The 12594-nt window shown below is 43.1% G+C and overlaps 1 protein-coding gene across 1 annotated transcript in view; it reads right to left on the bottom strand.

The window, feature by feature from the left end:
* Window positions 1-12594, bottom strand: part of ITFG2 (integrin alpha FG-GAP repeat containing 2) — a 63278-nt gene that overhangs the window by 33634 nt on the left and 17050 nt on the right. The window contains exons 5-6 of the mRNA XM_069763957.1: window positions 5396-5532; window positions 2864-3009 (exon numbers count right to left, since the gene is read on the bottom strand). Of these exons, the coding sequence (XP_069620058.1) occupies window positions 2864-3009; window positions 5396-5532 (283 nt within the window). The remainder of the gene's footprint in view (window positions 1-2863; window positions 3010-5395; window positions 5533-12594) is intronic.

Raw genomic sequence — 12594 nt, 5'->3', positions numbered from 1 at the left:
TTACTGAAAATTACTTGAGCCCAGTTTTCTGCAGTCCAATTATAGTACTTACTGCAAAATATCAGACTGGCCTTGACGTTTTCCCTTGGAAAGAAGCTACTTCTTTCCTGCCCTTCTTGACACCAGGCAGCCTCCTAAAGCCTTCCCCTGCTGTGTGTGCAGATGCACTGACCCCTGCCTGCTGCCTCCCACTGTTTAACAACTCTTAGGCTAATGTGCACACGTTCAGGTTTTTTTCGCTTTTTTTGCGCTAAAAACGCTATAAAAACTCATTAAAAACGCATACATTATGCATTCTATCATTTAGAATGCATTCTGCATGTTTTGTGCACATGGATGCGTTTTTTTTCCGTGAAAAAAACGCATTGCGGTAAAAAAAATGAGCATGTTCATTTTTTTTTTTTTGCGGATTTTCTGTGTTTTTCCCGCAATTCTATGCATTTGGGAAAAAACGCACAAAAACGCGTCAAAAAATGCATGCGGATTTCTGGCAGAAATGTCAGGTTTTTGTTAGGAAAATTTCTGCCAGAAATCCGGACGTGGGCACATACCCTTACTATTGCTGAATCCTCCTTAAGTGATGATCCTAGCACTTACTGGACTTTGTTGAGCACCCTCAATATTTCTTCATAGCAATTTAACCCCTTCACGACCTTGGGATTTTCCATTTTTTTGCCCCAATTCTTCCAAGAGCCCTAAGTTTTTTATTTTTCTATTAACATGGTTGTGTGAGGGCTTGTTTTTTGTGGGACAAATTGTACTTTTGAACGACATCATTGATTTTACCATGTAGGGTATTGGAAAATGGGGAAAAAAATCCAAGTACGGTGAAACTGCAAAAAAAGCGCAATATCATAATTTTTTTTTCTTACCATGTTCACTAAATGCTGAAACTGACCTGCCATTATGATTCTCTAGGTCATTACAAGTTCACAGATTCCAAAACATGTATGGGTTATTTTTTTTACTTAAGTGGGGGGAAAAAAAAAAAAAGGGCGCCAGACATGTAGAATCCCCATTTTTCAGGATCTGGGGTTGGGCGAGAGCTTATTCTTTTGCGCACCGAGCTGATGTTTATATTGATACGATTTCTGGGTAGATACGATGCTCTGATCACCTGTTATGGCATTTTATTGAAATGTTGTGGCGGCAAAAGAAAAAAAAAAGTAATTCTTGCGTGTAGATTTTTTTCTCCATACATGGTTTACCGACTGGATTAAATTTTAATATTTTGATAGATCAGGCGTTTCTGAATTTATTCACTGCTCAAAAAAATAAAAGGAACACTAAAATCCCACATCCTAGATATCACTGAATGAAATATTCCAGTTGTAAATCTTTATTCATTACATAGTGGAATGTGTTGAGTACAATAAAACAAACATTATCAACGTAAATCACAACCAATATCCCACAGAGGTCTGGAGTTGGAAATGATGCTCAAAATCAAAGTGGAAAATGAAGTTACAGGCCGATCCAACTTCAGTGGAAATGCCTCAAGACAAGGAAATGATGCCCAGTAGTGTGTGTGACCTCCACGTGCCTGTATGATCTCCCTACAATGCCTGAGCATTCTCCTCAGGTGGTCTCCTGAGGAATCTCCTCCCAGACCTAGACTAAAGCATCCGCCAACTCCTGGACAGTCTGTGGTGCAACATGACTTTGGTGGATGGTGCGAGACATGATGTCCAAGATGTGTTCAATTGGATTCAGGTCTGGGGAACCGGCGGGCCAGTCCATAGCTTCAATGCCTTCATCTTGCAGGAACTGCTGACACATTCCAGCCACATGAGGTCTGGCATTGTCCTGCATTAGGAGGAACCCAGGGCCAACCGCACCAGCATATGGTCTCACAAGGGGTCTGAGGATCTCATCTCGGTACCTAATAGCAGTCAGGCTACCTCTGGCGAGCACATGGAGGGCTGTGCGTCCCTCCAAAGAAATGCCACCCCACACCATTATTGACCCACTGCCAATCCGGTCATGCTCAATGATGTTGCAGGCAGATCACTCTCCACGGCGTCTCCAGACTCTGTCAAATGTGCTCAGTGTGAACCTGCTTTAATCTGCAAAGAGCATAGGGTGCCAGTGGCGAGTTTACCAATGTTGGTGTTCTTTGGCAAATGCCAAGCGTCCTGTACAGTGCTGGGCTGCGAGCACAACCCCCATCTGTGGACGTCGTGCATGCAAACTATCCTCATGGAGTCGGTTTCTAACAGTTTGTGCAGACACATGCACATTTGTGGCCTGCTGGAGGTCATTTTGCAGGGCTCTGGCAGTGCTCCTACTATTGCACAAAGGCTGAGGTAGAAGTCCAGCTGCTTGGTTGTTGCCCTCCTACGGCCCTCTCCACGCCTCCTGGTGTGCTAGCCTGTCTCCTGGTAGCACCTCCAGCCTCTGGACACCAAGCTGACAGACACAGCAAACCTTCTTGCCACAGCTCGCATTGATGTGCCATCCTGGATGAGCTGCACTACCTGAGCCACTTGTGTGGGTTGAAGAGTCTGTCTCATGCTAGCACAAGTGTGAAATTGATTGTCAAACAGTGTTGCTTCCTAAGTGGACAGTTTGATTTCACAGAAGTTTGATTTACTTGGAGTTATATTCTGTTTAAGTGTTTCCTTTATTTTTTCAGCAGTGTATATTTAGAAAATAAAAAAAATTTCACTAGCTGCATTTGTCTCTGACAAAGTTTGTGAAAACCAAAATTTGTGTCAGACTCAAAACTTTTAGCCATGACTGTAAGCAGGTAGAAAGCATTTTTTTTTCCAAGTGACTGGTTCCCTTTAATATCCAAAGCATTCTTGGAAGACTTGTTCTTCAGTGATTAACTTTTACCCTCGTAACATTGTAGACCCCTCACCTAGCCTCAGCAGCTCCTGATCCATCTAATCCAAAAATGGCCTCCTCTCCCCAGGTGCAGCGTAAAATTGCATATCCACAACCAGGCTGGGACACCATTAACTCAGGTGTACCATCTGTACCAGGGTTCACTGAAAGACTGTCAACCTGCAAGGAAGAAAAGTAAAAATTACTGTGCACTTGGAAACACCGAATTACCAGTAAATAAAAAATAAAGCAAACATTGTATTTTAGAGGCATTTGGGCAGCATAAAAAACACATTTCATAAGTATCCACTGTTAGAGCTGCGCCATCACTAGTAACAAGGCTAAACAAGGTGATCTGTGGACTATAAACGGTGATGCCTGTACGGGCCGCTCCTTGTCACTCAAAGTGAATACTCTGATAGGCAGGGTCAGCGTTAGGGGCAGGCAGACCAGGCAGCTGCCTAGGGCCCCGGCTCCTCCAGGGCCCCCAGCCAGTGGCATGCCCCTAATAGCGGCACACCACGCAGCCGCTATGGGGCCTATGAGTAAGAGGGGCCAGGCGCCGCCTCTCCCCGCATTCAACTTATCAGCATCATAGATTCCAATACAGTTAAAAGCAGTGATAAAGGAGAGAGAGTCACATGACACTCCCTCTCCCATCACTCCACCTCTGCCTCAGCGTGTGCCAGCCGGAAAGCTAAGAAGCGCTGCAGAGTGCAGAAGCCAGAGCAGGGGGGGGGGGGGGACGAGGAGGAGAGGTAAGCATTTGTGTGTGCACATGCATTATAGTGTGTGCGGTGGGGGGACTGCACTATACTGTGACTGTGTGTGTGGGGGGGAGCTGCACTATATTGTGTGGGGGGCTGCATTATACTGTGTGTGGGGGGCTGCACTATACTGTGTGTTTGTGGGGGCTGAATTATACGGTGTGTGTGGGGGCTGCATTATACTCTGTGAGGGCTATTTTATAATTTGAAGGGGGTTACTTTATACTCTGAGGGGGCTGCATTATACTCTGAGGGGACTACATTATACTCTGAGGGGGGCTGCATTATACTAGATGTACTATATATATGGGACCTGCATTATGCTGTATCGAGGACTATCTGTCCCCATCATTCTTCCTCAGCCGGTGTAAAGAGGCCGGGAAACAAGCGTCGAATGACTTCAATATTGTCGATCGCACTCATTTAACGGTGTCCAAGTACATAAAGTGCGGGCACCGGGCAGCATAATAACGCTATTAACCTGCAGAGTAAGGCTGGGGTCACACTGTGTTATGGCAGTCCGTTACACAGACTGCAATACACCATGGCATAACGCGGTGTAACGCAGTCCGTTAACGCTGCCATTAACCCCTATTACCGGGCGCATCACCCACGCAGGCCATAATCAGCAGTGACGAGTGCCGTCTGAGGCTCCATCACCGCTAGCACAGATGAATCATCTGCGCTAGCGATACAGCATAATGCGATGACGTGTATGCTATAGCGTTAACGCAGCCCATCAACGCTATGCGTTAAAGTGGCTGCTTTAACGCAGTATGAACCTGGCCTAAGCCCATAACTACAGGTTAATAGCGGTTCCCTTAAACTCTTTAGACACCGTTAACCTTTTAACTAATGCCACAAGTGCCACATACCCATTATAATCTACGGGGCTGCACACTGTCAGTGTTTTCAAAGTGTGACAACCACGTGCCCCCCGTATTTCACATACGGTATTAAACTAGAATGCAGACTAGAAATGACACATTTTTAGGTGTTAAAGATGAACAAAGATAGAGATGAATAGATAAGTAGATAGATATCCATGAGAGATAGAATGAGTTCCTTGTGTGTAGCTTACTGTATGTTTTAAGCTAATTAAAAAAAATGTGGGGGTCACCCCTATTTTTTTTTTTTTTTTATAACCAGCAAACGTAAAGCAGACAGCTGTGAGCTGAGATTATACGGCTAGAAAGATGCCAAACACTTCCTGGTTCACCAATTTATTTAAAAAAAGCAAAAACATACAGGTCCTACGTAGTCCACAAATGGAAACCTGAAAAAAAAAAAAAAAAAAAACATAAAAAGAAAAGAAATAAAAACAAGGCACAGTCCCTCATTCACTAATTTAAAAAAAAAGGTTTCCAGGCGGTTCTGACGAAGTCCAAGCAAATCCCACGACGTTCCCTGAATCCGGCCCTGGCGACTGATTAGCAGCAACGTTATTCACAGTCACTGGGTCTAACCCATCTGAGTGGTGACGTCCGTACCAAGCGACTGAAGAGTGGTCATGTCTATAACGTTACTGCTATTCACAGTTGCCTGATTCGCGGGAACGTCGTGGCAATCACTGCCTGCATGGAAACTTTTTTTTAATAAATTGGTGAACGAGGGACAGCGTTTTGTTTTATTTCTCCATTTAGGTTTTTCAGGTTTCCACTTGTGAACTACGGCAGATTTCCTGGAATTTTCCACAGCACTGAATATCAATACTGTGTCGAGATTGTATACACACCTAGGAAAGAATCCACTAATAGCTGAGATGCTGGTCACTAAGCCTGTTATCCATTGTGATTTACCTGGCCTTCTAGCAACCATTTCTTTAAAGGAACAAGCTGTCCAGAGGCCAAATCAGCTTCTGGTGGACTCTCCCAACGAAAGGCGCGCACAACACGGTCTGTGTATCCCAACACCAATTCACAGCGACCATCTCCATCTATGAAAAGTGAAATAAAAAAGGATATTATATAATCCACTTTAAGGATGAGAAAACAAAGCATCAAATGTAACCATATGTTGGTAGGAGTCACTGGTACACAGCCTGGTAACTTACTGGTAATTACCTTTTCTACAGAACAATATTGTATCATACAATTATTAGGTTCTGTAGAAGGACGTAGATCTGGGTATTTATTATGATGGAATATAGGCTGAACTGGATGGACAAATGTCTTTTTTCGGCCTTACTAACTATGTTACTATGTTACTGCCTAATGGTGACCACACACTCATAACAATCAGCAAGGCTCTCTTGGCCATCAGATACCAGTGGTATAATAAGGCTGGGCAAGCCCCCTGATTTTGGCAGGATTGGTCAGCCTTCTAAAGTTTATTCAGCGCTAAGGCCTCTTTCACACTTCCGTTGTTTGGCCAACGTCGCAATGCGCCATTTTGGAGAAAAAACGCATCCTGCAAAGTTGCCCACAGGATGCGTTTTTTCTCCATAGACTTGCATTAGCGACACATTGCAACATATGGCCACACGTCGCATCCGTCATGCAACAGATGCGTCGTGATTTTGCGGCCCGTCGTGACGAAAAAACTCTCAATGTAACGGTTTTTTCTCCGTCGGAACCGCCATTTCCGACCGCACGTGCGCGGCCGGAACTCTGCCCCCTACTCCCCGAAACTCATAATGGGCAGTGGATGCGTCGGAAAACTGCATCCGCTGCCCACAACCAATACACAACTCAGTAAGAACTCACTCTATTACATAATGTCCCACAAACTATATCAAAACCTCCCAAAAGTGGACATTAGACCAAAACATCAGAAACCAATGTTCAAATAGTTTATTAAATATAATTTAAAGTTAAAAAACTGAGAAACTGACAAAATAATTCACAATAAATATCACAGTGCATAAAAGCGCATCGAATAGGGTACAGATCAAATAAACATACTGGAGAATGAAAGGAGTCCTTGAAAAAGCCATGGTGGCGAAACGTACGTTGGAGCTGGAGTCCAGGGGAACTGTGGATCATCTTTACACTGGTATCAGTATTTGCTCAAAGACTTTTTATGCACTTTATTTGGTCTTTTTAGACCACTCATGATACATTTGTGCACCTATAGCTTTGTCTATTTGGAGATCATTCTCCAGTATGTTTATTTGATCTGTACCCTATATGATGCGCTTTTATGCACTGTGATATTTATTGTGAATTTTGTCAGTATCTCCATTTTTTAACTTTAAATTATATTTAATAAACTATTTGAACATTGGTTTCTGATGTTTTGGTCTAATGTCCACTTTTGGGAGGTTTTACTATTTGCACAACGTCCGTCGGGCCGACGGTTTGCGACGGCCCCGTACCGACGGAAATGAAAGAGGCGTAAGCCACCACTTGGCAGCAGGAGGAATACCTGCCGAACAAAACGTTATGATGCCCGGTTTAAAGGAGTATGACCATTTTTATAATATTACTACAACAAAAAATTTATGTTTTCTTCTTCTAGTTTTCCAGCATTTTTACTTTGGCAACTGTGAGAACAATAAGGGGTCTGCCACATGGCAGCTATCACTTACCGTAATTCGGTTACACCTTGCAGCCCACTATACCATTCTGTAAAGACCCAAACATCAGAACACAAGCATACTAGTGTCATTCAGATAAATACAGTATAATATCCTAGAGGGAGGCCATCATAGCTCAACTCTATGCCTGATCTAAAGTCAGCGTGCCACACTGGCTGCTTACATGTTACGTTACGGGGTTTCTGGTCTCGGCTGCAGTTTGTTGTAACAAAGATATACGCAGATACGCATATAAACAGCGGCTGCTAAGGGGCCTTATTCCCTCATCGCAGTTTTAAAACAGGGTTCAGGTATAAGTGTATAGGGCCCCCAAGAGTGGGAACCTCTCCAGATCCTGGAGAACACGATCAGGGCTGGGTTCCTGATCACGTGATCGCTGTTATTAAACTAATCACATTTAAAAAAATAAATAAATAAAATGATAAAAAATAATCTCTCTCCCCTCTGGCATGATCTAATAGGTCAGAGGAGAGAGTTTGAGGTGGGGTTAAAATTTGTAAGAAAAAAAAAGTAAAAAAAAATGGTTTAGTTAAAAACAAAAAACACACACACCACTCTCCGCTTCTACTGGGCTACAGAATCTGTCCACAGTACCCCTGTATTAGCAGCTGTCATGACCCAAGCCCATTATGAAGCACTAATGAAATTCCTTCAGTTATAGTTCCCAATCTCCCCCCACCCAAGAAATGACCACAACTATGATCGACCTTAAGTTGAGACCCCTAAATTCCCTCCTAAAAGATTCATTTTCAAATTCCTATACCTCAGAGCAAAATGTTGTGGTTGACAAGTCCTTACTTTTCAAGACCCGTCCACCAATTCATCACCTCCAAGTGAGCCAAATACAGTGTCAAATTATACAAAATGTGTGAGATAACAGGGCATACGTACAATTTTCTAATGTATGAAGGTAGCGACCGCCAAATACACCCACCAAAACAGTCAGAAAAAAAACCAGCAGGTTTTTATTAACTGTTGGTGTCCAGACGTTTGGAGAAGGGGGCGTCATTCTCACATGCAAGTGACCAAATTCTTGCAGTTGAATGACAGGAAAGATGTCTATACGTTGACCACACTGCATGGGGACACCAAAGTGACGGTCAGAGAGGGGCCACCACCAGGGACAAACAATCTGGTCTGAATCACAGATTATAATAAATTTATGGGTGGCGTTCACTTGTCAGACCAGGCTTTTCAACCATCTGGTGACGTGGAAGACCAGGGCCTGGCATAAAAAGGTAGCAATCTGTTTTATCCAGATTGGTACCTATAACAGTTTTGTTCACTATGAAGTACTAACGTTTCTCCAAATCCAGGAGATAGTTGTTGAGCGTGCCCTATTTGACTCAACAGCACACGAGGCAGTCTTTTGAACCAAAAACTGTGGTCACTTGGGATTTTCTCTGGTTTTGGTGCCTTAAAGGCCGCACAAATTAGACAGGGTGCCTGCAATATTTCAGACAAATTTCAAATATTGCTCCTTCCATTCCGAGCCCTGCCGTTTGTCCAAACAGACCTTTTTGACCACATATGTGGTATTGCTGCGCTCGTAAGAAACTGGTAACAAACTGAGGTCCACTTTTTGGTGTTACCTCTTGCAAAAGTGAAAAAATTGGGGCTAAAGCAACATTTTAGAGGATTTTTTTCCATTCCATTTTGCATTAATTCCTGTGTAGCACCTGAAGCATTAACACATTTCCCGACAACAGTTTTGAAGTATTTGAGGGATGCGGTATTTAAAATGCTATGCCTTTAGGCAAGTTTCCAATATGTAGGCCCCTCAAAGTCTATTTAACCCCTTTCTGACATCGGACGTACTATCCCGTCCATGTGGGGTGGGCCCCTATGACCATGGACGGGATAGTACGTCCAGCGCGATCGGCGGCGCTCACGGGGGGAGCGCCGCCGATCGCGGCCGGGTGTCAGCTGCCTATCGCAGCTGACATCCGGCACTATGTGCCAGGAGCGGTCACGGACCGCCCCCGGCACATTAACCCCTGGCACACCGTGATCAAAGATGATCGCGATGTGCCGGCGGTGCAGGGAAGCACCGCGCAGGGAGGGGGCTCCCTGAGGGCTTCCCTGAGCCCCCCGCAGCAACGCGATGTGATCGCGTTGCTGCGAGGGTCTTACCTCCCTCCCTCCCTGCTCGAGCCCCGGATCCAAGATGGCCGCGGATCCGGGTCCTGCAGGGAGGGAGGTGGCTTCACAGAGCCTGCTCAGAGCAGGCACTGTGAAGGCTGCAGCGCTGCATGTCAGATCAGTGATCTGACAGAGTGCTGTGCAAACTGTCAGATCACTGATCTGTGATGTCCCCCCCTGGGACAAAGTAAAAAAAAAAAATTTTCAAATGTGTAAAAAAAAATAAAAAAAAATATTCCAAAATAATGAAAAAAAAATATATATATTATTCCCATAAATACATTTCTTTATCTAAATAAAAAAAAAAAACAATAAAAGTACACATATTTAGTATCGCCGCGTCCGTAACGGCCCGACCTATAAAACTGGCCCACTAGTTAACCCCTTCAGTAAACACCGTAAGGAAAAAAAAAAAAAAAAAAAAAAAACGAGGCAAAAAACAACGCTTTATTATCATACCGCCGAACAAAAAGTGGAATAACACGCGATCAAAAAGACAGATATAAATAACCATGGTACCACTGAAAACGTCATCTTGTCCCGTAAAAAACGAGCCGCCATACAGCATCATCAGCAAAAAAATAAAAAAGTTATAGTCCTGAGAATAAAGCGATGCCAAAATAATTATTTTTTCTATAAAATAGTTTTTATCGTATAAAAGCGCCAAAACATAAAAAAAATGATATAAATGAGGTGTCGCTGTAATCGTACTGACCCGAAGAATAAAACTGCTTTATTAATTTTACCAAACGCGGAACGGTATAAACGTCTCCCCCAAAAGAAATTCATGAATAGCTGGTTTTTGGTCATTCTGCCTCACAAAAATCGGAATAAAAAGCGATCAAAAAATGTCACGTGCCCGAAAATGTTACCAATAAAAACGTCAACTCGTCCCACAAAAAACAAGACCTCACATGACTCTGTGGACCAAAATATAGAAAAATTATAGCTCTCAAAATGTGGTAACGCAAAAAATATTTTTTGCAATAAAAAGCGTCTTTCAGTGTGTGACGGCTGCCAATCATAAAAATCCGCTAAAAAACCCGCTATAAAAGTAAATCAAACCCCCCTTCATCACCCCCTTAGTTAGGGAAAAATTAAAAAAATGTATTTATTTCCATTTTCCCATTAGGGTTAGGGCTAGGGTTAGGGCTAGGGCTACAGTTTGGGTTGGGGCTAAAGTTACAGTTAGGGTTTAGATTACATTTACGGTTGGGAATAGGGTTGGGATTAGGGTTAGGGGTGTGTCTGGGTTAGAGGTGTGGTTAGGGTTACTGTTGGGATTAGGGTTAGGGATGTGTTTGGATTAGGGTTTCAGTTATAATTGTGGGGTTTCCACTGTTTAGGCACATCAGGGGCTCTCCAAACGCGACATGGCGTCCGATCTCAATTCCAGCCAATTCTGCGTTGAAAAAGTAAAACAGTGCTTCTTCCCTTCCGAGCTCTCCCGTGTGCCCAAACAGGGGTTTACCCCAACATATGGGGTATCAGCGTACTCAGGACAAATAGGACAACAACGTTTGGGGTCCAATTTCTCCTGTTACCCTTTGGAAAATACAAAACTCGGGGCTAAAACATATTTTTTGTGAGAAAAAAAAAGATTTTTTATTTTCACGGCTCTGCGTTATAAACTGTAGTGAAACACTTGGGGGTTCAAAGTTCTCACAACACATCTAGATTAGTTCCCTGGGGGGTCTAGTTTCCAATATGGGGTCACTTGTGGGGGGTTTCTACTGTTTAGGTACATTAGGGGTTCCGCAAACGCAATGTGACGTCTGCAGACCATTCCATCTAAGTCTGCATTCCAAATGGCGCTCCTTCCCTTCCGAGCTCTGCCATGCGCTCAAACGGTGGTTTCCCCCAACATACGGGGTATCAGCGTACTCAGGACAAATTGGACAACTTTTGGGGTCAAATTTCTCCTCTTACCCTCGGGAAAATACAAAACTGGGGGCTAAAAAATAATTTTGGGGGGAAAGATTTTTTTTTTTTAATTTTCACGGCTCTGTGTTACAAACTGTAGTGAAACACTTGGGGGTTCAAAGCTAGCACAACACATCTAGATGAGTTCCTTAGGGGGTCTAGTTTCCAAAATGGTGTCACTTGTGGGAGGTTTCTACTGTTTAGGTACATTAGGGGCTCTGCAAACGCAATGTGACACCTGCAGACCATTCCATCTAAGTCTGCATTCAAATGGCACTCCTTCCCTTCAGAGCCCTCCCATGTGCCCAAACAGTGGTTCCCCCCACATATGGTGTATCATCGCACTCAGGACAAATTGGGCAACAAATTTTGGGGTCCAATTTCACCTGTTACCCTCAGGAAAATACAAAACTGGGGGCTAAAAAAATAATTTTTGTGGGAAAAAAAATTTTGTTTTATTTTTACGGCTCTGCATTATAAACTTCTGTGAAGCACTTGGTGGGTCAAAGTGCTCACCACACCTCTAGATAAGTTCCTTAGGGGGTCTACTTTCCAAAATGGTGTCACTTGTGGGGGGTTTCAATGTTTAGCCACATCAGGGGCTCACCAAACGAAACATGGCGTCCCATCTCAATTCCAGTCAATTTTGCATTGAAAAGTCAAATGGCACTCCTTCGCTTCCGAGCTCTGCCATGCACCCAAACAGTGGTTTACCCCCACATGTGGGGTATTGGCATACTCAGGACAAATTGTACAACAATGTTTGGGGTCCATTTTCTCCTGTTACCCTTGGTAAAATAAAACAAATTGGAGCTGAATTTAATTTTTTGTGAAAAAAAGTTAAATGTTCATTTTTATTTAAACATTCAAAAAATTCCTGTGAAGCACCAGAAGGGTTAATAATCTTCTTGAATATGGTTTTGAGCACCTTGAGGGGTGTAGTTTTTAGAATGGTGTCACACTTGGGTATTTTCTATCATATAGACCCCTCAAAATGACTTCAAATGAGATGTGGTCCCTAAAATAAAATGGTGTTGTAGAAATGAGAAATTGCTGGTCAACTTTTAACCCTTATAACGCCCTAACAAAAAAAAATTTTGGTTCCAAAATTGTGCTGATGTAAAGTAGACATGTGGGAAATGTTACTTATTAAGTATTTTGTGTGACATATCTCTGTGATTTAATTGCATAAAAATTCAAAGTTGGAAAATTGCGAAATTTTCATAATTTTCGCCAAATTTCCGTTTTTTTCACAAATAAACGCAGGTACTATCAAAGAATTTTTACCATTGTCATGAAGTACAATATGTCACGAGAAAACAATGTCAGAATCACCAGGATCCATTGAAGCGTTCCAGAGTTATAACCTCATAAAGGGACAGTGGTCAGAATTGT

Source organism: Ranitomeya imitator, chromosome 4, assembly GCF_032444005.1.
Source record: "Ranitomeya imitator isolate aRanImi1 chromosome 4, aRanImi1.pri, whole genome shotgun sequence".
In the NCBI taxonomy this organism is placed as follows: domain Eukaryota; kingdom Metazoa; phylum Chordata; class Amphibia; order Anura; family Dendrobatidae; genus Ranitomeya; species Ranitomeya imitator.
Note: the sequence above shows the minus strand (reverse complement) of the source record. Positions and strands in the feature narration are given on the sequence as shown.